Below are 24,478 nucleotides of genomic sequence, written 5' to 3'. Positions count from 1 at the left end.
TAGATTTAAGTAGATTTACTTTTAAAATACATACAACTAAGACATACAACTAAGTCCATGCAGAATTTGAAACAGTTATTCACATATTTTGGCACAATCACTTCTTTTCATGCTGCTGTGTAGTACTTTCACAAAAAATGCCAATTTTGTGGCACTTTTTTGAAGGAAAAAAGGTGTTTACAAGAAGACAAAGATAAATATGGAGAACCGGAAAAAAGGCATTGCATATGAAGAAAACATTTCCTTTCCTTGTATGTAAAAGAAACAAGGAGCAGAAAAACAAGATATATCTTTGTATCTCTATTTCCATCACCAGTGTTCAATTTGTGTAAACTGACATGGTGTATTTGGAATCTGCAATTCCCAAGTTACCATGGCAATGTAGCTACCTATCTGTGAGGAAATGCATGTTTCACTTCTGGTTCTTTCCAATCTCCATTTATGACTATAAGGAGGAACACTGGTTTCAGCACTTAACAACCTTGCAAAGACAAAAAAGAAAGGAATCACTTTCAAAACACAGATAATGCATAAAAACTCTACAAAAAACTACATTGACAATGAGACACTAACTTCCAAATCCTGCAATACTATCCATAAAAGAATCAGCGTTACTTTAAGTTTTGTTACTTCAGAACTGACCTTGTGGTCACCCAATGTAACAGTAAAACCCCACAGCCTGCTCTCAGGAAAAACATGTCCTTTCCTTCCATTTGGTAAATACTGACATGGAGCTCATCAAAGGTAAGTGAGAGAAAGACAAGGAGGGAAAAAGGATAAAAATATGGACAAATGGTAAAATAGCTACCTCAACAGGGCCAAGAATTCAAAGAGTTTACCCTCATTATTTTAATTACCAAAAAGAAAATGAAAAAAAAAAACCTCTGGCTATGCCACTGTATATCTGTATTTTTATCACAGAAATCTCTCAGTTCAGCCAAGCACAGTACCATTTCAAATCAGTTCCCTCTGGCATTTATAGATATTACATCCAGCACACCAGTTATTCCACACAGAACCCTCAGCATGCACATTTGTGTAGCAGAGTAAAGTAAAACACACCCTTCCTTTTATGAAAACTGACTCAAGAAACTGCTGGGGCTAGGACATGTCAAACTAGCTGTACTTCATAGTTTGACTGTTAACCACAAAACATCTGAGGAACTAAAAAGAGTGTCTGTCTGCAAAACAGAGCAGATCTGTGCACGAAGTCAGAATTTATCTTCACTTTCCTGAGAAAGAACTATTAGTTTGACAGAGTGGTGGAACTGCGACAAAATAAATAATTTCTACAATGGTTTCAGTAAATCGGACAAAAACCCCTGAGACCCTCCTCTATTACCTGAACACTCCAGAAGCATTACATGCACAAGCATACCCCCACATTTTCTCCAAAGGGCCCTACATCAAATAAAGTGTTCTGGGAGGAAAAGCATTTCAATTTCAGCTCCTGATGGCAGGGGTAGTTTTAGGGGCAGGTTCTTACTAAAGCAAAATCTCTAACACACCCTTTTGTCTCTCTAGAACTAAGCAATTCTTCATTATTCCACATGCAGAAGAATAAAGTTCCCATCTGCTGCTCAACTACTAAAATAGGAGTCAAATTCTTGTTCAAATGTTATTAGACGCTGGGAGAAAATATAACTAGTATGATTATAGCAGCAAACAGTGAGTCAGGATTTGCTGGTGCTATTCTTGTCTCTACCAGTAACCCCTTGTGTGCCTACAACCAAAAAACTTAAGGGAGCACTTGTATGAACAGGCAGGTTGTTTTACAAGATTTGACTGGAAAAGGCTAGGAGGGCCTGTTGGAGGACGGATATATTATGGTTTTTTTCCCATTCTGTTCTTTCACTTCTTTAAACGTAAAAGCTGGAATAGTACACCAGAACCCATGTTGCAATTTGCAATATTCCAGTCACAAGTTCTCCATTTGAATGGATGACTAGTATTACTCAAGATTATCTTGCCTTTCTTGCATCTGAACTCTTGTAGCTTTAGGGATAATTTACTGATTTTGCATTAATTTTTAAACTGCCATATATTATGCTGCCTTTAAACAACCTGGCTTCTAAAATGAGAAGCATCCTTTACACAGCATTTACACAGAGTTTCCATGTTTGACAGGGGCTATAGATGAAAACTTCCTACAGCCATGTGAATATAAAGCAAGGAAACTTGGTTTTCCAATCTAAAACTAATAGTAATTATTTTTGTTATTTCAGGACTAGTTGTCCTAGTCCTGAAAAAGAAATGATTTCTTTCCAAATATGCTGAAATTTAACTATTTGAATGTGTCAAAAGACAGCAAGCCCATATGGAGGCTTAGCTTCCCTCTCTTTCTCTACATGAAGTTACTCTTTTTTCCATTAGCTTTAATTAATTTCTTATTTAAGATTACAGTACTTTCTATTCAGTGACAGAGACGTACTGCAAAAAACCCAAACTAAGCAAAAAGAAATTTCCAAGAATAGATTCCTCCTCCCACCCAAAGAAAAGATTTCTAAGCCAACCAATAAAACTCTCTCATTTTTGAAGGATGTCATGGTCAAATAACCTGAATGACATAATGTAATTATTAATGTGAATCTCAGTCTAGGGATATTTGTCTTTTTAGCCCAGCTTAAGAGAAAGGGCTGTGTAGCAACAGGCACACGGCTGAGGACTAATTTTTTGCAGGATCAGATCTGGAGCCTGGAAAGTTAGATTACACACAGATAAAAACCAAGGAGTCACAAGGAAGAGATCTCATACTGACTGGTTTCACCAAGGGAAATCATGATAGCATTGTAAATCTAACAACACAATTTCTTCGATAACAGCAGTAGTAAGAGCTTTCAGTGTCCTTATATCAATTTATCCCAGGTGTCAATGGAAAAAATATCTTGGCATTTGGGTCCTCCAGTTCTAGGATCAGTACAGGATCAAGATTCTTCTCTACTCCACCACGGGACCTTGGCTACATAAGGGATATTGCCAGCATTATCATATCACTCAGCCTAGTTCCAGTAACATCTAACAAAGAGGAGAATTAGGACGTTGTCTACACAGAAGCTCACAATTAAAAAAAAAAAAAAAAAAGCAAACCAAAACCAAACAACCAACAGCAACAACGAAAAAAATTAATAACGAATGAAGAAAGAGCACACAGAAATTCTTTAGTACTGAAAGCCAATAGTGCTCAAATATGCTCAAAGTATTTCTTCTGCCCTTTCTCTCTGACGACTGCCAAGTACTATTTCAGGGCAACCAAAGGCCCTCTCATTTGGCTGAGTCATATGCTATCTAGCTATTAACTCTTCACAGATAAGAACCATCTTTATGTCAGGCCAGGAAAAGCAAGGGAAGAGAAACCGCTTTTTTTGAAGTTCCATAAGCTCCTCTACAGAGCAGCTGATCGGGTGCTTTCCCAGAGTCCCTGAGAAAGGGTTTTGGAGATGACAAGAAGGCAGGGCCGAGCTCCGCTGTCTCGAATGCTCGGCGGCAGCGGCACCTCCGGTCATGTGCCGAGCGCCGCAGGGGCGGCCGCGATGCGCTCTCGCACCCACCGCCCGGCACAGCACTCGGGGCGAAGCCGCCCCTGGACGGGCCAGCCGGCGTTGTGCTCACGCCGCTGCTGTGGTTCAAAGACGGCAGTAGCACAGCGCAGGGCGAAAGCACTGCACGACGGGCAGAGGCGCTGCCGCCAGTGCCCGTACAGGAGTGGTGGGCGGAGGCCGCTCCCCCGGAGCCGGTGGTCCCGGCGACCCCAAGCTCCGTCCCGGCCAGGGGCCGCCGCCACCTCCCCGCAAGGTCACGCAGCCGGCGTGTCCGCGGAGGAGCCGGGGATGCGGGAGGTGCCGCTGCTCCCGGTTTCCGCTTCCCGAGATGGCCTCCCACGGCCGGTCCGGCCCCGCGGCCGTCACCGCCCGGCCGGGCCGGAGGCCGAGCCCCACTGCAGAGGAGACCCGCTGCGGGGAAACTCCGGGTGGGTCGCCCGCCCGCCCGCCCGACAGCCCCCGCTGTGAGTCCCTGCGCCGCGAGCACTTACTGAGCTCGTCCTGGGCGGCCGCGGCCATGTTGCCGGCTGGGGAGGGAGGGGAGGCGGCGAGAGACGCTCCGCACCTCCCACCCCTCTCCGGCACCGGCACCGGGCCGGCGGCGGCGTCTCTTCTTCTCCTCCTCCTCCCCCTCCTCCTCCCTCTCCACCTCTTCCACCCCCTCCTCCTTCTGCTCCCGGCAGCTCTCCTCGACAGTAGCAAGCTCCCTCTCGTCTGTCACCGCCAGTTTATATTTAGAGAGAGCTGCCGTGGCCACCGCCCGCCCCCGTCGCGTACGCGGCCCGGCCCCGCCGCCGCCGCCCCGCCCGGCGGGCCCCGAGGAGGAGGTTTACGGGGGCAGCACTGACCGGAGTCCGCGCTGACCTCCATGGCGGCCGCGCCGGCTCCGCGCTCGGCACGGCGGCGCAGGGATGGGACGGGACGGGAGCGGCCTAGGGCGCCCCCGCGCGGCCGTGGGTGCGCTAGAAGCAGGGCGGAGAGCCCCGCCCACAGCTTGGAAATGCCACGCCCACCGAGTGGCAGGGCCACGCCCCCCCCATAGCCGGCGCTGCCGAGCCGCTATTCCAAAGCCTTTTCCTGAAGGGATAAAGCTGCTCCCTAGACCTCCTCCCCTGCCGTTCTGGGGTTACTCAGAGAGACCACCACACCGCGTCTTTCTCCCAAACTCTGCCATGCCATGTGTGATCTCTGTAAGGAGCACCTTGGCAACATGCCCCAGCCGAGGCGTCGCTGGGGTACCTCTGGAAGCAGACGCGTGGCGCCCGCTCCCACCTCCCTCACTGCTTCCTGCAGGCGCACGGGGAGAAATGGTGGTGCCTCCCGAAAGCTCCAGGGCCAGTCCCAAGGCAGACGTGACTTCAAGCGACAGGTGTCAGAGGACTAGCTTGTTTCTCGAGTCAGGAAAAAAGGCTTCTGTGCACCATTTTTTGCTTCATCTGTGCAATGTTTCTGGCTGAGCTGGAGTTCATTTCCCCCACAGCAGCCCTCACCTTGCTGCACTTTGCACTGGTAATTGGAAAGGTGCTGATAACACACCGCTGTTTTGGCTATTGCTGAGCAGCACTGGCACAGCATTAGCGCTGTCTCTTCAACATTCCACTGCCTCCATCAAGGGGGCTGGGGGTGGGCAAGATCCTGGGAGGGGACACAACCAGGCCAGCTGACCCAAACTGACCAAAGCTATATCCCATGGCATTTGATGTCAGGTCAGATATAAAAGCTGAGGGAGAAAGGAAGAACAGGGGGGAATTCATTTTTACAGTGTTTGCATTCCAAAGCAATCTCTACAATGCTGAAGTCCCACTCCCCAGGAAATGGCCAGACGTGGCTTGTGGATGGGAAGTAAAGAATAAAATTATTTTCCTCCTCTTTGGTGTTTACTAAAGCTTTTGCTTTAGTAAACTGCTTGATCTCAACCAATGTGCCATTTTCCATCTTATTCTCTCTCTCCCATCCAGCGGAGAAGGGGAAGTGATAGAGCAGCTTGATGGGCACTAGCCACCTAGCCCAGGGTCAACCCACCACAATTTTTTAAGGTCATGGTGTGAAGAGTTGACTCACAGCCTCCGGTGCTGAGAGGCTGGGCTCTAATGAGTAATGAGATGCAAAGAGGTGGGCTTTTTTTTTTTTTTTGCAACCCATCCACAACTGATGGAAATTATAAGCATTTATTTTTGCAGAAAGGAGACAGGCAGAGGAGGAAACCAGCCACATAGGAAGCACACTCATTTCTAGCTTTAAGAACAGCACATGCTCTCTGATGAGCTGACGATTTTTGTGGTGAATATTTGCAGCGTCATGCCCATATCTGCTTTCCTAAGAAAGGTCCAACACTGAGGTGATGTTCCTGCTGGTTACACCACAGCAGAGATACAATCCTCCTCTCCAGGAGAAGTCTTTGGGTACAGGACATCACAGGTGGCAGACCAGCTGTCAAAGCCACCATTTCAGGGAGCTGTGCATACAGAATCACTCAGAATCACAGAATGGGTCAGGCTGGAAGGATATCTGGTACAACCTCCCTGCTCAAGCAGGGATACCCTAGAAGGCATGGCACAGGATTGCATCCAGGCAGTTCTTGAATCTCTCAGGTGAGGGAGACTCCACAACCTCTTTGGGCAATCTGTTCCAGTGTGCAGTCACCTGCCCAGTAAAGAAATTCTTCTTCATGTCCACGTAGAACCTTGTCACCCTCCCTTAGGACACTTCTAGACACTTCTAGATAGATGAGGTCACCTATCAATTGTGTCTTTGGGCAGCAGCAGCAGGAGGAGTGTTCTCCACGATTCCTTGCCATGGAGGCAGTGCACCAGGCAGTTCCCAATGTGGAGCCAGTTAAATTTTGTTGGACCCTACAGGTCCAACAGGCGGTCAGAGCCTGAGCTCTTCTGCCAGGAGCAAGCCTAAACCAGGCACAGGCTCAGGAAGTACTTCAAAAGTTTCTTCCCTGGAAGAATCACAGAATCATTAGGGTTGGAAGGGAACTTTGGAGATCACCCACTCCAACCCCCCTGCCAAGGCAAGGGTCACCTAAAGCACGTGGCACAGGAACGTGTTTAGGTGGGTTTTGAATACCTCCAGACAGGGAGACTCTGTGACTTCCCTGAGCAGCCTGTCCCAGTGCTCTGCCACTATCAGTGTAACATTCTTCCTCATGTTGAGGTGAAACTTCTTGTATTTATGGCCTTTGCTCCTCATACTATCTCTGAGAACCACTGAAAAGTCTGGCACCATCTTCTTGGCATTGCCTTTGAGACATTTGTATGCATTAATGAAATCCCCTCTCAGTCGTCTCTTCTCCAGACTGAACAGGCCCAGCTCCTGCAGTCTCTCCTCATGAGGGAGATGCTTCAGACCTCAAATCAGCTTTGTGGCCTCCTCTGGACCCCTTCCAGTATCTCCGTGTTTTTCTTGAGCTGTGGAGCTCAGAAGTTGAACACGGCAGATCAGATACGGCCTCACCAGGGCTGAGTACAGGGGGCAGGATCACCTCATCGACCCGCTGGCAGTGCTCTTCCGAATGCATCCCAGGATTCCGCTGGTGTGGGTGCAGCGCAAGGGCACACCGCCGGCTGGAAGAACGGGCCGGCACAGCCTGTGAGAAATCGGGGACAAAGGAGCGGTCCCAGCGCTCGGCGCCCCGAGCAGGCCCCGCTCCCTCGCTCCCCGCGCCGCCGCCGAGCGCGGGCTCTGTCCCGACCCGCCCCCTGTCGCGCCCCCGCCCTCCCGCGCCGGCCCTGCCGCCGGCCGCGCGCACGGCGCCGAGTGCGGCCCGGCCCGGTCCCAGCGGCTGCGGCGGAGCAATGGCGGAGGCGGCGGCGGCGGCGCGGTGGTGTCCGGGCGGGCGGTGGGCGCTGTGCCTATGCCTGTGCGCGGCGCTGCTGCCGCGGCCGGCTCGGGGCCTCACCGACCGCCTCTACTGCGGCCGCCGGGTCTGCTACGAGGTGCTGGGCGTCAGCCGGCAGGCCAGCAAGGCGGAGATCGCCCGCGCCTACCGGCAGCTCGCCCGGCAGTACCACCCCGACCGCTACCGCGGGGAGCCCGCGGGCGGCGAGGGCAGCGGGGCGCAGGCGGCGCACGAGAAGTTCCTGCTCATCGCCGCCGCCTACGAGACCCTCAAGGTGAGAGAGCGGGACCGCCGCCGCGGCCGGAGCCGCTCCGGTAAGCAGTCAGGGAGGGGAGGAGAAACACCCCGAAAAATCCTCCTTCCGTAGCCAGCCCGAGAGTGCGGGAAGGAGGATGGAGTGCTCTTGAAGAACCTTCTGTGTCTAGAATGAGTTCTTTTCAAATTTATTTATTTAATTTATTTATAACAAACCGACTAGGCTTTATCTTGGAGGTATACCTTTGCAAGTAGCAGTGACTCGAGTAGCATATGGGATCTGTAAGGGAAGGCTTCTCAGGGCAAAGCATGTGTGACTTGGCAAAGATGGAACCCAGGAATGGAAGAAGGAGACGTGTAAGTGTTTTAAGGCTACAAGGGAATAGAAAAGGGAACTTTTTTGGGGGGGGAGTGAAGGGAGGGACAGAGTTTGAAAGGAATTCAGTTGAGCCTGGCAAAATTATATTTCCCATTCTGCAATTACGTGGAGGAAAATGATGAAAAACTCAGAAGACATGAGAACAATGAGGTTTTGAATTGGCCTTCCATTGGACAGTTTCCATAGCCCTGAAAACTAATTCCTTTAAGTTTTGTAAAACAATTTCCTAATAGGTTCTTCATCTGAAAATCTTTTCCTGAGCAATACTTATTAACTCCAGTCCAGCTGGACTTCCCATTCTGAAGTTAAACAACTTACACTGTGGATTTTAGTTGCTTGTCTGTTTTCTAGTTTTAAATGGCTTTGCACAGTGCCTGCTTATTCATTTTATGATTAAACATATCATATGTGCATGGGCAGATAAGTGAGAGAACAAATTAATAGAGAATATGAGAAAACAACGAATTTCCTCTGTGTTTCATACTCCCTTGGGCTGCTGCCAGTTTTACAGAAGCATGGTCCTTAATGAGGTGTAAAACACATGTACAATAGAGCAAGTGAAAACGGGAATTTAAACCTGAATGAGTTTTTCATGTCATCCTGCAGGATGAAGAAACACGTAAAGATTATGACTACATGCTGGATCATCCTGAAGAGTATTACAGGCATTACTACCACTACTACCGCAGGAGATTGGCACCTAAAGTAGATGTCACAATAGTGATCCTAGTTACAGTGTGTGCCATCTCCGTGTTTCAGGTAAAATTTCACCTTTACATCCTACTGCTCTCTGAGTTTCTGAACAAGAAGAGAATTAGTGGCAGTTCTCATAATGTGCCATTTAATAACAAGTGTCAGTGAGGAGCTGTTCCTCTGTGCTGTGGTTCAGGTCTGTGTGGTGTCCATAAAAATCCTGAAGTCAGGAGGTACTTAGCAGATTTTTGACTGCCCTTGGTACCTTGAACAAAGGTAGAAATTAATTTTGTTGAGACAAGGTGCATCTTTTCTGAAGAATTTACTCAGTTCTTCCTGGCAGGCTCAGAGTAGCTCATGCAGGACGAGTGCCCCAAATAACGTGTGTCAGTTTGTCAAGATGCATAAGTAAATGAAAAAAAAAAACCAGACTAGCAAACTGAATTCAAGACTCAATTCAGATGATAGAACTGTATATCAGGAGTTTACTAAACTTGAGTGAATCTCACATTCTGGTTTATTTTAAACACCACATTGATGAAGTCAGGAGAGAAGAAAATTCAGTTCAGCAGAGTTTACTCTGAAGGTGGTAGATCCAAGGCCAAGAAAACCCCCTGTGTTTTAGGTGAAAAAGCTTGTGTTGTTGCTGACAAGAGAACAAAAGTGCATAACTTCTCTTTAGAATCTTTAAAATCACTGGTTCAAAACATCATTAAAAATACCCAAGTTTAAGAGATGAAGCTACAGCTTATGCTGTGGTGCAGGTTGCTCAATGTTTAGTAGGATATTGGAAGTTAGAATAAAAAGTATGTTGATCAGAATTTGAGAACTTGGAATAATAAATTCTAATGGCATATTCAGCCAGATACCTAATTTATCTTCAGATTTAGTAGCAGCAATGTTTCATTTCACATCTTATTTCTTGTCTGTAAATGCAGACACTTCACTTTCCTGGAGTCCCAACTGCAAAATGCTTCCAAATTCTGTGTAAGCATCCATGTAAACTGGTTTGCCCATCTTGCTTTCTGTTGTTTCTGCTCCTTTGCCTTTGCTAAGGTTGTAATAATGGGTTTATGTCTGCGCTTGGTCTTGGTAAACAGTGTGACATGCGTCATGGTTAAAAAAGTTGCATCAGTGAGACATGCTTGGATGTCCCAAGAGTGAAAGTGAGCTGCTAACTTTTTCCCTCTTTGCCTATCTAGTTTCTTCCATGTTTTCTGTGCCTCATCTCAGGTCATTTACAAGACACTAGAGGGGAATAACATCAGCTCTCAGCTAGTCTTTGTGCTTCTTCTGTCTTCAGAAGGAAGCATTCTCAGGGTTGTGCTGTACAGGGCTAGAAGTTGGACTTGGTGATCCTTGTGGGTCTCTTCCAGTTCAGGATGCTCTATGATTCTGTGTTCATCCAAGCAGTAAATTTCTGGTTTGTTGTCTGGGGGCTTTTTTCCCCCACTCCCTTGAAATCCAGAGGGCAGCTGGAGATCAGAGAGGTATGTTGAGTCTTGTAAAGTGGACACTGCCAGACTAATTCAGTGAACTGTTTTCAACAGTTAAATTAAACAGTTTAAATTGTTACTGGGTAACAATTTTATACTTAAATATTCATATACTAGCTCCTATATTTATAAATCTAAGAAGAGGGGCTTCTGAGAATGGCTGGCACAGCCTGGTATTAACTTGCAGGAGATTGACATCTACTCAGGAACAAAACTGTTCAGAGCAGTGTGTGCTTGGCCTTCCTTGTCATCATAAATTGCTGTGAGATACACTTGTATTCATCCATTTTCCAGGTGCTTCACTCAGTCTGGAGGGATAGCTTCTGTGACACCACGGACGTACTGTTAGCTTCACTTTTTACCCTTACTGTAATGTAACTGTGGTTAAGAGTGTGTGACAGCATTACTTATTTCTTTTCCTCGCAAACCCCCAGATAGGAATGTGTCTATTAAAACATGGTTTTTACATTTGCTGTTCTTAAATTACAGTTCTTCAGCTGGTGGAGTAGTTACAATGAAGCTATCAACTACTTAGCATCTGTGCCAAAATACCGTATACAAGCTACTGAGATTGCCAGGCAACAAGGTTTACTCAACAAGACTAAAGAAAAAGGCAAGAACAGGCGGTCTAAAGAAGAAATTCGGGAAGAGGAGGAAGAAATCATCAAAGACATTATTAAAAATAAAATAGATATAAAGGGTGGTTATCAGAAGCCCAAAATATACGATATCCTCCTATTTCAGATCCTTCTTGCTCCTTTTTACTGGTGCAAATACATAGTTTGGTACTGTTGGTGGATTTATTGTTTCACTATTAAAGGGCAAGAGTATGGTGTGGAAGAGAAGTTGTATATCATACGAAGGTACATGAAAATGTCTCAGTCTCAGTTTGACAGCCTGGAAGATCATCAAAAAGAGACCTTTCTTGAACGGCAGCTTTGGATACGAGAAAACTATGAGGTGGGTAGCAATACTGAAATTGGCTAGGAAATAAACTTTCTAACACAACTTGAAGTATTAGAAAGCAGGCATTCTTTATTACAGCACTGGACACACCCTAAGCATATATCTTCTAATCAAATGTGTGTCGTGAAACTTTACAGTGGGGTATTTATTCCATCATGATCATACATACTCATTACAATATACTTCCTAGCTTATACATAAACATCACTTTTCCTAGAGGTAATTTGCATGCATCTGAGTCCTGCTGGAAGTTCTTTTATGGTTCTAGAGGCTTGTCTGAAGGGGTCTGTGATGCTTGTATTGACTGAGTGCTTCAATGTTACAGGTGTCCTTTCCTTGAACTTTTTTTTCCAGCGTCTGCTGTTGCTTCTTATTACATGCAAAAACGCCACTGTTTTCCTTATTATCTTATTAGTTCCTTATTACTTCCTTATTAGTTCATCCACTGGTTCCAGCTACTTTTACATACCTTTACCTTTTTTTGGTAATTAGTCTTTAAGGTCTGTCCAGCAGCTTCAGAGAAACTGAAGATCTTTCTTCTCTATGTTATTTATCAGTAGCCCTGATGGAAAAACTAATGTTGGTTATCCAGCAGTCCCAGAGCAGTAATAACAGTGTGCTATTATGGTAGGTTGAAGACTGCTGTCTGTTCTCCAAACAGTAATAATTTTTAATAAGAATTACCCAGATTGTCTGAAACTCCTATTTGTAAGTCTTCTAAGCTGTTAATTTCTAACTCCGACTGTTTTGATTGGTTGGTTGTTGTTGTTTTGGTTTGGTTTTCCCATCTGTCCTTTGATAGTGCTTTGGCCTGTGGTGAGTCATAGACTGTTCTTGCAGTGCTGTATACCTGTTCAAGTAGGGATGCCATAAAAACCACCATTAGGCACAACTTCTGTTCTTGCCGTGGATAGTCATTAAATTAATAGTCAATAGTAGATAGTTACTATACAATTTTTAAAAATTCTGTGAGAGCAGAGAAAGAACATGAGCCACAGCATGGGATCTGCAGTCCAGAATTATTTGGGATGCTGGGGCATTGACAAAACACTCCTGTTATTCCACAGAGGTGCATCTGTGAGCCATTTGGATGCATGGTTTCTAAAGAAAAACATGAGAATGTGAACTTAGTCTGCTTCAGGGGAAAAAGAGTTGGTGCTGCAGTTCTGCATATGCTGAGAAAAGAGATGGGATGATGGCAGGACACCAAAGAGTGTTTTCTAGCGAACCCATCCTAACTGAGCACATATACATACCTGGCAGCTAATCCTTTCCTTACATTAACAACTATTTATCATTTTCCTCTTCAAGTTTGTAGATAACTTACCCCTGCCTGCTTTTGAAGAAAGAGTCTGGAAGTCCAAAGACTGAGTAATGCTGCTAGTTAAAGCAGATATTAATATGGAAAAAGATTGGATGGATGTCCTGTAGTAGAGAAAAACTGCCCTGGTTTCTCATCCATGCAGTTTTTAACTAAGGATGTTTTGGTCACTGAATGTGAAAGAGCTGTATTTGCCACAGGTGAAGTCTTTGTAGCTCACACTTCTCTCCTGTGGTGGCCAGCAGTTCATTTTCCCTGACAAATACATGACAACTGCACCTCTATAGTAATAGTTATCCAACATACTTTGCGCTTTGTAACTTTCTGAAAAGGAAATGGTGTCTTTGTAGGTAATTGCTTTAGTAAGTTTTACCTGGTCAGTTGTATGCATTGAAGTTTTCAGTCTCTGCTGTGCCATCTGGTCATGAGTTCATCAATACTTGTAGAAGGTGGTAGAAGAGGATTTTTGAAGCCACCTGGACCTCCTGCTCATTCCAGTATTACTGGAAATGGAGAATGATCATGCTTTATTCTGTTCTTGTGCTAGCTGTGCTTTTGTGTACCACTGCCATATCCTTACTTGAAATGTAGTAATGTATTTTCTAGGCTGAAAAATATTGCTGTCATGTTTCTCCCCAAAAGCTTGTCTGTTCCTTCATCACTGGAGATGTCTATCTACATATTGTTCGGTTTTCTGGTGTTTTAGGATGGGAAAGACCAGGAATTCAATACACAGGCCTCCACAATGTTTTTACTGTTTCCTAATGATTCTTAAAACCTTTATGATCACTGAGCATTGAGCTTGTGTATTCATGTAGCCATCTATAATATATTTTTAAAATCTTGTTTGTATAGTGGAACCCTAAATTTAATAGGCCTTTGAGTCAGACTAAGTCATGTGACACTGAGATGATAAAATCATGGATGGTTTTGAGATTTATGCTGGCTGCATCTACATAAACTGCCTTCCAGAATAAAAATGCAGATACTGTTGCATTTTTGTGCCTTTTATTTTTTTCAGATTATTGACTTTGCTGATAACTGTTGATTCCATTGCAGTGAGGGAATATTTCTTGACAGAATATAATTGTTTATCTTTTTGTACTGTAAATACTGGATGCAGAGATATTTGAGATACTCTCAACTTTGTTGAGAACCTTACTTGGGAAGAAAAAGTTCCACAGTGGTATTTTGTTAGATGATTACTTTGAAAAGGGAGAACAGCTAAAGATGAGGAGCTGAACAGCTGCATTGAACAGTGTGTGCTGAAGGGGACTCGCGAGGTTAGCTTTTCAAAACATGAGCAGTTGCTCAGTGTGTATTTTGTTGAATTCATTGAGCATCTACTTCTCTAGCAAAGAAATGTTTTGGAGCTTTCAGGAAGGTTGTTCTGCTCTCAGCAAAAACACAAAGCATCTTGGGCAGTAAGTAGTAGGCTCTTGGGCTGCAGGTGCTCCAACACTTTGTGTTGGTCAGGATCTGCTTCTGCACTGCAATCCAGTCTTTTGTAAGAAAAATAGGCTGGCAAACAATTGAAGAATAAACACTTTGACCCCAACAAGGCTCGGTTAAGCTGTTTCTTCATCCTTATTAAAAGCTTCTCTCTGTCTTACCAGGTGTATAAACGGGAACAAGAGGAGGAGTTAAAGAAGAAGATGGCCATGGATCCTCGATGGAAAAGATACCGGCGGTGGATGAAGAATGAAGGACCTGGAAGACTGACTTTCATTGATGATTGAAGGTTGCTGAACAAAACATGTGCTGTTGCTGAAAGTGATTTGCAAAACTTTTCATTACATCATTCAGAGTTTTGTCTGCTGTGGCTTAACAGTGATCTAAAACTCAGGAACTATTACATCAGGCAGAAGCATAATACAGGTTTACCATTTTTATAAATCAGACCTATTAAAACAGGCTCAGCCTAATATATATATGCCATTTACTTGGGGATATCAGTGTGGAATTCATTATTCCAAACAATGTATTTTTGCTAGATACTTCATCAATGAACCCATAACTCTAGTCTTTCTGAAAATGTTTTTAGTTCAAACATTGACAAGTCCCAGTTTTCCTCTTTAAGCTGAAGGGTTTCTGCAAGTGGAAACTGAAAATGCTTATAAAAGAAGTAAGGGCCATTTTCTGTTTTCCTCTCTTTCCCCCTACTTTTCAATCTAATTTCTAAGATGCCAAATTGGTTGGTTTTCATGTAAACAATATGGGGATTATACAAGACTACTGTTATTCCTGCTTCACTTGGAAATGGATTTTATTCTTTGTGGGAATAAATGATGCATGATTGATCATCATTGTGATGCAAACAAGCCTTAATTCTTTGTTCTACAGAGTAATTAATGAAACAGTATGCTTGGATATTTTGTGGTTTTTCATCTTGTACATTGGATTATACCTGCTTGTTCAGAACAAGTATACCAGTGAATATTAGTTTATTAAATGTGACATTTCTTTCACCTAAGTATTGGTTTAAGGGAAAAATGACCCTTTTGTTAAAAAGGGCAGTTTTGATGCCTTATGTAAATAAAAGTTTATATATGCAGACTTAATTAGTTTAAAATTCTAAATCTTAAGTATTCATTACATTTATCTCTTCTGATCAGACCTCTGAGTACTTAGAATAAATAATGCATAAAAGCAGTCTGTGGTTTGCTCTGTAACAACCCAGGTCAGAGAGTTTCTGTGATTTGCTGGTAAAAGGGATTCTACTACCTTATTCCTCTTCAGTAATTTTACTGGGGAAGGAAAGATGGGAGCATAGTCTCTCTCCTGTCCTCACACTTGTAAAAGTGAGTTCCTTAGAAGGAAACTGCTGAAAATAGTGCCTTGTTAGCTGCCTTCTGTGGAGATTGGTTCTGGGAGCACAGGTTTTGAACTTGCTGCTCCTGACCTTTTGCACATTTTTGAAATGTAGTTTCAGTTTTCTGTTTAAAATAACATATTCAAAAACATGTGTTGTAGTTTTATGCCCAGCTGGAGATGAAACACCTCATAGCCACTTGTTCAACTTCCCTCTCTTTGCCCCCTGCCCTTGTAGAATGGGGACAAGAGTCAAAGTAAAACTTGTATGTTGAGATAAGAACAGTTTAATAATTGAAAATACAGTCAAATACAATAATAATGGGAAATAATAAACAAATGATGCATGATGCAATTGCTCACCGGCCACTGAGATGCCAGACAGCCCTTCCTGTACCCAGATCCACAGGCCTTCTGGGTAACCCCCCAGTTTAAATACCAGGCTCTCTGGTGTGGAATATCCGTTTGGTCAGTTTAGGTCATTTGTCCCAGCTATGCTCCCTCCCAGTTTGGTTTTGCTTTTTTTTTTTTTTTTTTGTATCTTCTCCCTGGCAGAGCATGAGACAAGGAGAGAAAAAGTCCTTGACTTTGGATAAACACAACTTAGCAAAAACCCAAATATCACTGTGTTATCAACACCATTCTCATTCTGAATCCAAAACACAGCACTGTAGCAGCTACTGAGAAGAAATTACCCTAGCTGTAATCAGGACCATGCCCATTGCTTATTCCATATCCTCTGTGTTATCTCAAATTTCACACTCCCCAATATCCCATCCCCTTTCCTATTTATCTGTTTTGCTAGGTACACAAACATTCTTCTCTTAGTCAATGGAACACTCTGTTAAGTGTTCATAAAACATACACACATTTACACATTTAAAAAAAAAGTTAGTTGAATTCATTTAATCCATGATTTTGGCCTTCATCCTTGGTAAGAGTCTTTCAAGCAGAAAAGATGAACTGAGGTGTTGGTTTGTTGCATGCTGAGCATTTGAGCCAGTTCTGACCCCGGTACTCCTGCACTTGGTGGTTTTATCTAAGTTCATTTTTGTGAGTGCGAAGATCAGAGGGAAGTCAGGCTCAGATCCCCAGAACAGTTGTGATTAGGATTGATGCCATGAGGTGCTCTGTGAGGTGATACACATGCAGCTATTATTACCACTTCTGTGTGTAGAAGTGGTAATAATAGCTGCATGTGTAATAGAGTGTTGCATAGTGACAAACATCATACAATTTAACTCATTGGCTATGTTCACCTAAAATCAAATTGCCTTGAGGCACACCCAGGACTTCCCCATCCTCCAACATTACCCACCAAGTGTACCTGGGTCCTTGAGCAAAAGCAATCCCACAGATGGGTTTGCCTTTGCCTGGGGCAGGAATAACCCAGACTGTTTTCCCCAGCATGTTTTTAGTATGCGCTACAGGAAATTTATCCCCTTTTATACCACAAAAAACTTTGGGCAGGGCCACCCTGGCTGGCAGATCCTCTGGTATCTAACCAGGTGACCTTTGCTAAATGTGTATCCCAACATTTGAATGTCCCACCACTCATTGTTCTCGGTGTAGTCTTTAATAATCCATTACATAATTCATTCTTTCCAGAGGCTGGTGCATGCTAGGGAATGATACATCCACTCAATGCCATGTTCTTTGGCCCAAATGTCTATGAGGACGTTTAGGAAGGAAGTTCCACTGTCTGATTCAGATCTTTCTGGGGTGCCATTTTGCCACAGGTCTTGCTTTTTCAGGCACAGGATGGTGTTCCAGGCAGTGGCATGAGGCACAGGGCACTTACTCCAGACATCCAGCGGCTGCTTCCACCCTGTAAGCACATGGCGCTCGCCACCACAGACTTAGGGGGCTATGATATGGTCAATCTGCCAGGCCTCCCCATATTTATACTTCAGGCATCATCCTCCATACCAAAGAGGTTTTACCCACCTGGCCTGCTTTTTGGCAGCTCGTGCTTCACATTCATGGATAACCTGTGTCCTTGGTCAAGTCCACCTCTCAATCCCAAACCCATCTCTATGTTGCATCTCTTCCTTGGTGTCCCAAGGTGTCATGGGCCTACCAAGCTAGAAATAATTTACCCTTGAATTGCCAGTCCAGGTCCACCTGAGGCTCCTGAGTCCTGGAAGCCTGATCCACCTGCTGGTTATTCTGATGTTCTTCAGTGGCCCAGCGCTTGGCTTCATGGTACACCTTCACAACCAGGCTCTCCTTCCAGGCAGCAATATCTTGCCACCATGCAGCAGCTCAGATGGTTTACCCCTACACTGCCAATTATTCTGCTTCCATTACTGCAACCACCCCCACAGAGCGTTTGTCACCGCCTGTGAATCAGTATAAAGCATTGGCCATTTCTCTCATTCAGCCATGTCTAAGGCCAGCTAGACAGCTTTCAACTGTGCAAACTGACTCGATTCACCTTCTCCTTCAGCAGTTTCTGCAACTCGTTGTGGGGGACTCCATACAGCCACTTTCCATCCCTGGCGCTTTCCCGCAAGGACAGCAAGGACCAAAATAAAATAGGCATATTGCTCCTTCCTTTCTGATAATGTATTACGTAGTGGAGCCTCTCCAGCACATATCACTTTTCTTCTGGTGACATTCCCATATATTTGCCTTCTGGTCAGTCCATGATCCTTTCTAAGATTCCTGGATGATGAGGTTTCCTATCCAAGCTCATTGTGCAACCAGTGCAACCCACTTACTCCACATAGCATTGGTTGCATGGTGTGTAGAGGAGATCCCCCCTTTGAATATCCAGCCCACTGTACAACCAGTGTACCAGGAGGAGCTGTGCTTCAGTACCAATCACCTCCAAAGTGGCTTGCACACCATAAGCTGCCTTGTATTTCCTTTTTAGTTGGAGTATAATAGGCCTCAGATCCTCTGCATGCCCAATTCCAAAAACCTAGGGTTCAACCTTGAGCCTCACTTGGTGCTTTCTGTCAGAGGCTCCAGGAAGAACCATTCTCTTCAGCTTCAGTATAAGGCACATTTTTTACATCTTGCCCTATTCAGACTGGCCCAAGAGATACGCCATGAATTATCTCCTGTTTGATTTATTCAAAGGCTTGTTGCTGCCCAAGGCCCTATTCAAAATCATTCTTCTTCTGTGTCACCTGCTAGAGGGAGATTAGAATCAGACTAATTTGAAATGTTCATTCTCCAAAATCCCACAGTGCCTAAGAGCTGGTGTTTATTTCTAGGTAGTTGGTGGGCACATCACTGTTATCCTATTAATAATGTCCATTAGGATCTGGTGATGTCCATCTTGCCATTTTATTCCTAAAAATTGCATGTCCTATGCAGGTCCCTTTACCTTACCCTGTTTCATGGAAAATATGGCCTTTAGAAGGATTTGGATTTTCTTTCCTTTCTCAAAAATCTCTCCTACACTATTCCTCCAGACAAAGATATCATCAGTATATTCCAGGTGTGCTGCTTTATCCTGCTCCAGGGCAGTCTGGATCAGTCCATGGCAGATAGGGCAGTGTTTCCATCCCTGGCACAGTCAGTTCCAGGTCTACTGGACATCCCTCCAAGTGAAAACGAACTGAGGCCTGCTCTCTGCTGCCAGAGGGATTGAGAAATCACGTCAGCAATGTCAGTGGTGGCACCACTTGGCTGCCTTTGACTGGTGTTCGTATTGAAGCTCCAAATGTTGGGTGTGGCAGCACTCAGAGGTGGCATTCACTCAGGCCATGATAATCTACTCTTAGTCTCCCTCCCCATTAGACTTTCACAGTTGCCATACGGGGCTGTTAAGGGGTAAGCAGGTCCTGCTGATCACTCCTTGGCTCTCCAGCCAGCAAACCACCTCATGGCTAGGAACTGCAGAGTCTCCATTGGAGCCTTATTACCTCCCATGCACCACTGTGGTGGTGGCTGGCACCTGCTGTTCTTCAGCAACCCCACAACAGGAGACTCCTCTGAGAGACCAGGCAAGGTAGACCACTGTTTAATTTCCTCTGTCTCTGGAGAAGTTATACCAAAAGCCCACCAATACCCTCTTGGATCTCTGAAACATCATCTCCGGGCACAGTCTCTGCCAAGGATGCATGGACCCTCCAGTCCAGGCACACTGGGGTGCTTTTGCCTCTAATTCCCAGTTGGACAAATCATAGCCTCCAACAGAGTTAGCTGTCACTCCAGAGATACAACTGGATTCTGTCCCTGTATAGCTTGATGGCATTAGGGTACAATGTGCACCAGTATCTAGCAAAGCCTCTAATCCTGTGGGGCTGCTGTGCCAGGCCATTGAATCCACACAGTCCAGTAAACCCAGTCATCCCTCTGTACCTGGCTAAGAGGCAGGGCCCCTCTAATACTGATCTGAAAGTTCCCCACTAACATCTTGTAGAAATGGACTAAAACTTCTCTCCACAGGGCCAGTAATATGACCAGGCCTTCATTCTGCCTGGAAAACTGTCTGCTGGAGACTAGAGCAGCAACCTCTCTGGGAAAAAAATGCACTGTGCTTGTTTTCCCCTTCAATTCCTGCACCTGTGCATCTAGGAGCAAGGTGGATTGTTCATCCCACTTCCTCTTATCCTCTCTATTGTCCTGCTGATAAAAACCACGGAGTACCCTGAGGTGTGTACCTTTTATATCCTCTTTCTTGAGCAAGAGGACACCTGCTGTCAGTCGTAGGAATAGGGACCCCTATGGGTGAGGAGCAGGACATATTCCCTCTGAAATCCTGAAAATCCTGAGTCAGTTTATCTGATAGCCTTTATCTACCAGTTAATCTATCTGATAGCCTTTATCTACCAGTTTATCTGATAGCCTTTCCACAGCTACAGTGATGGGGGAAGGAATACTGTCTTTGTAATCCTGGATGTGGAAAATCACCCACTGTTTGTTGTACATCATCTTTCCAAACTATTGTTGACAAGGGGTTGGCATGTGCTGTTGGTGCACTCTGTAGAAATTCCCACCATGAACTGTGGACATAAGACATCATCTGGACCTGGGTGAGCTTCACATCATCCGTGTCAAAATATATCACTTCTCATATGGCTAATTCCCTCAGGTATTTAATACCTTTCTCTATTGGAGCCCATTTGCTTAAGTTTAATGGAATATCTTCTTTATAGGGATACCTTGCCCTCACACTTGATAAGAGTCATGTCCACAGACAAAGGACTTGTGTCAATGCTCTGTTTCTCAGCAAATGGTCCCAGCTCCCTGCTTTCCTTTCTCTCTTAAAGCCACACTGTTTGCTCTGTTGTCCCAGCACTGGAGCAGCCAGTGATTATACAGGCACCTGGACAATGACTGAATATTCTCATATCTCCCGCAGCTCACTCAGGGAAAGGGATCAAGTTGTGGCTGTCTCTTCTGCCTCCTCTTCCAGTTCCTGTGACAGCCTTGATGATGGCTCTGTATTTCGCCCTTGTGACAGTGCTGCTTCTTTGTCCTCTTTATTCTTCCTGTCCTCCTTGACTGTTTTTGCTAAAGGTTTTTTAAAGGCTGACTTTCATGTACAATTCTTCCACTTTTGTACAGCGGTAACTGACATTGGTACCGGTAGATTCTGTTTCAATGGTTTCAGTGGCAGTTCCTGTTGCTGGGGTTGGAGAGCTGCAGTGTCTCACAGTGGCTGGACCAGCTGCATGGTCTGTTTTCATCTCACTGACAGAGACCTTCTTTTCCCCCTGAGACTACTGAGCAGTGTTGACCATGGCTCAATAAGCCTGGGCCAGGCCACAACATGTTGCACTGATTTGGGTTCTCTTTGGGCTGCGAGGGTGACAGCACACTTTTAAAAATAGTTTACTAGTTTCTGGATTCTGTACTTGCTCAGGTATAAGGTGCAAACATCTTGAAGTTGCCCACTGCCCTATGTACTTTCTCAAAAAACCCCACACACCCTGTCACTCCAAACTATTCAGCTGTTCAGGAAACAGCTAGGGCAGAGTTAATTTCTTCTCAGTAGCTGTTACACTGCTGTGTTTTGGATTGAGAATGAGAATGGTGTTGATAACACAGTGATGTTTTGCTTTTTGCTAAATTGTGTTTATCCAAAGCCAAGGACTTTTTTCCCCCTCCATATTTCATGCTCTGCCAGAAAAAAAAAAAAAAAAAAACAAGCTGGGAGGGAGCATAGCTGGGACAAGTGGCCTGAAATGGCCAAATGGATATTCCACATCAGAGAACATAATGCCTAGTATATAAAGTGGGGAGAGTTACCCGAAATGGCAGCTGCTCTGGGCTTGGGGAGGAGGAGTCTTATATCAGTCAGCAGGTGGTGAGCAATTGCATTGTAGATCACTTGTTTGTTTTCTTCTTCTTCTTCTATTTTTAATTTTTATTTTTTTAATTTTTATTTTTGTATTTTATTGTATTTTCAATTATTGAACTGTTCTTATCACAACCTATGAATTTTACTCTGATCGTTCTCCCCATTGCACTGGATTGGAGGTAGAGAGACAGGGTGGAGTTGGGCAAGTGGTTGCTTTGTGCTTAATTTCCATCTGGCCTTAAAGCACAATAGTCTTTTTGGCACCTGATCATGGACCCAAAAGGCTGATATAAGGGCAGGTCTGAAAGTATGTTAAAAGAAAATTGTTATAAACATTCATTGTAGTACTTTAACAGTTGCTAGCTACAATGTGGACTTACTCTAATATTTGTGGCATTTTATCTGTATTGTACTAGTGATACTTGCAGTACTTGTTCTCTGTGGTGTATTTTGTAGGGTGGGACTATGATATGACGGTGCTGCTGGCCAGGACACCAATCAGGTATATGTACTCAGCATTGCAGGAACATCTGTGCTTTGGGCGTTCTTTACTGTGAACAATTCATAATCTTTGTATTTTTTTCCTCAGAGGAACAGCCTATGGGAGAAACACCTTCCTATTTTTTGTCCCTCTCCTTTTTTCCTTCCTTGCCCTCCAAGCTGATTACAGTAGTCAAGAATTTTTAAGATTTTGAATATCCTTTGACTACCTTTGAAACCCAATTGGTCTTTTTATTGGGAGTCAGCATGTTGTTGCAAATGGTTCAAGTCTTCTTTAAGGTCAAATAAATAACTGAGAACCATACCCAGAGGTCTACCCAAAAGCTGGACAGTTTGGAGAGGTGGGAAGGAGAGCTGAATTAAAATTTGTATGTTGAAATAAGAACAATTTGATAATTAAAAATAAAATAAAATAATATAACAATGATAACAAAAAGGGAAAAAAGCAATGCACAATGCAATTGTTCACCACTTGCTGGCTGATGCCAGACTCCCCTTCTCAAATCCAGATTGGTGACCCCCCCAGTTTAGGTACTGGGCATGACATTCTATGGTGTGAAATATCCCTTTGGTCAGTTATGATCGTCTGTCCCTGCTATGCTCCCTCCTAGTTTGGGAGAGCACGAGGAAAGGAGGGAATAAAAAATTCTTGACTTTGGATAAACAGGACTTAGCAAAAACCAAAACATCAGTATGTTATCAACATCATTCTCATCCAAACCACAAGACCGTAACAGCTACTGAGAAGAAATTAACTCTATCACAGCTGAAGCCAGAACAGCATGATAAAATATTATGCTGAATCTCTGTACACAGTAGTAAAATTGAAGAGGAACTTCTGGATTGTTCCTTAATCTCTGTTAAATGTAGAGAAGCAATGAACTTAATTCATTTTGCATCTAATTATCAATTAAAGTCTAAAAATTGTTAAAGAAGGTATGCAGAAAAAGCTGTGCTTGCTTTTATGAAGCAGTCTTAGGGACACTGCAAAGATGCGTATGAAGTGAGAGACCACAGCTTTGGTGTACTGCTGCTTCATCCTCCAAAACACAATCAGTCTCCTGCAAGAGTGGAAGAGGGAAGAATAAGTTGCTGTGGTAGAAACAGAGAATGAAGCTAAGCACAAATATAGTGGTGCTGATTACTAGAAAAGACAGTTACATCTGGAAATGTACAAGGCAATTGTATTCAGGAAGATCTAAACCTGTGTGTGCAGTTTCACAGGCTAACAGCTCTGCTGCTCTTGTCCTTCTGCTACATTTTGCTCTGTCCTTTTCCAAGCAAAATATTTGGGTTATGCAAATATGAAGCCGAAACACGGATCTGTTTTCCCTTGACGTCTACCTTCCTTGCAATCAAGATTAATTTCATGACCTGATAGTATAGTGGAAATCAATGCAATGGAGGTACAGTCCTGGCAGAGGACAGAGCTGTATCTTTCAGTGGCAATGGTGTTTTGTTTCAGTAGCACTTCTGGCCTGATATCAAGTGCCTGAAGAAGTCAGATATATCATACAACCTGCTTGAAATGAACCATTTTACTGAGTTCACTTTGGAGTTTTGTCTTCTCTAGACATGTCACCCCTTTGAAAATAATCAGATGCAGACATAAATTCATAGAATGCAGCAAAAATTTGCTGGGCAGAAACACTGCAGTCACCTTCCTGTGACAAAGGATGGAAAATCTCAGGTGTCTTTAGAAAGCTGGCAGCAGTGCAGGTCCACCTCATTAGCAGAGGCTACTACACATTTCTAGATTATTATGGCAGTTCTAAATTATGTCACTTTTCTGGGCATAAATTTTCAGAGACTGCTGAGAGTTGCAATAGTAGGCCTAGCATAGCCAGTGTATGTTGAATAGACTTGAGAGAGAAATGTCTACATGAATAAGTATTGCTGGTACTGGGTAGTGGTGAGATCATTGTGGGGAAAAGGGTTGCAAAGTATTAGGATCTTGGAGAAGATTCAGTGTGTCTTTTCCATGACCATGCTGAGGCCCTGACTGAGGCACAAGCATGCGTATACCTGGTTGTCCCTACAGAATTATAGAATCATTAAAGTTGGAAAAGACCATTAAGACGATCGTTCTGCTGGACCTGAGATGAACTTTGCTTGAAACTTCGTAGAGGACACCTCCCCAAATGACCAAGAGCGACCACGAGAGACCCCAGAAGAAGCCCATGTAGCTATGATGACAAGTCATAAGGCTGTGCAAACTAAATGACTATGCATGAGGTAGGTGGTAACTAGGTATTGGATAGGCAGGATTATGTAAAATTTTGTGTATAAATTCTCTTGGTTTTTACTCCTTGGTGTACTTGATTTGTAGGAAAACTTCCACCTTGCACCCTCTGTACTATAAGCAATATCACCTTTCTGGACCTAAACGTTTGTCTGTGTTCCTAAAA

At 44.2% G+C, this 24,478-nt stretch overlaps 2 protein-coding genes across 3 annotated transcripts in view; one reads left to right on the top strand and one right to left on the bottom strand.

The window, feature by feature from the left end:
- The window catches only part of ECPAS (Ecm29 proteasome adaptor and scaffold), a 58,894-nt gene extending 54,377 nt beyond the window's left edge, over positions 1–4,517 (bottom strand). Inside the window, exon 1 of one of the 2 annotated variants that reach the window (XM_054651590.2) lies at positions 4,388–4,517. In XM_054651590.2, coding sequence (XP_054507565.2) covers positions 4,388–4,409 — 22 coding nt within the window. In that variant the 5' untranslated portion in view covers positions 4,410–4,517. Of the gene's footprint in view, positions 1–4,030; positions 4,177–4,387 lie in introns of those variants that run through there. The other variant, XM_054651589.2, reaches the window with a different exon arrangement.
- An 878-nt stretch (positions 4,518–5,395) lies between these two features.
- On the top strand, positions 5,396–15,148 carry DNAJC25 (DnaJ heat shock protein family (Hsp40) member C25). The gene is made up of 4 exons (XM_077171428.1): positions 5,396–7,660; positions 8,627–8,779; positions 10,699–11,169; positions 14,113–15,148. Exons 1-4 carry the CDS (start codon positions 7,343–7,345, stop codon positions 14,233–14,235), a joined length of 1,065 nt encoding a protein of 354 aa, XP_077027543.1. The 5' UTR covers positions 5,396–7,342; the 3' UTR covers positions 14,236–15,148.
- Positions 15,149–24,478: the final 9,330 nt, after the last annotated feature.

The sequence above is a fragment of the Agelaius phoeniceus genome, chromosome Z, assembly GCF_051311805.1.
Source record: "Agelaius phoeniceus isolate bAgePho1 chromosome Z, bAgePho1.hap1, whole genome shotgun sequence".
NCBI lineage: Eukaryota > Metazoa > Chordata > Aves > Passeriformes > Icteridae > Agelaius > Agelaius phoeniceus.
Note: the sequence above shows the minus strand (reverse complement) of the source record. Positions and strands in the feature narration are given on the sequence as shown.

What these genes read in the sequence shown, in the direction of transcription:
- DNAJC25 (XM_077171428.1), top strand. Translation starts at nt 7,343, where the DNA reads ATGGCGGAGGCGGCGGCGGCGGCGCGGTGGTGTCCGGGCGGGCGGTGG. An exon ending in CCGCCTACGAGACCCTCAAG is followed by an intron (nt 7,661 to 8,626) that starts GTGAGAGAGCGG and finishes GTCATCCTGCAG; the next exon opens with GATGAAGAAACACGTAAAGA. An exon ending in GGATACGAGAAAACTATGAG is followed by an intron (nt 11,170 to 14,112) that starts GTGGGTAGCAAT and finishes CTGTCTTACCAG; the next exon opens with GTGTATAAACGGGAACAAGA.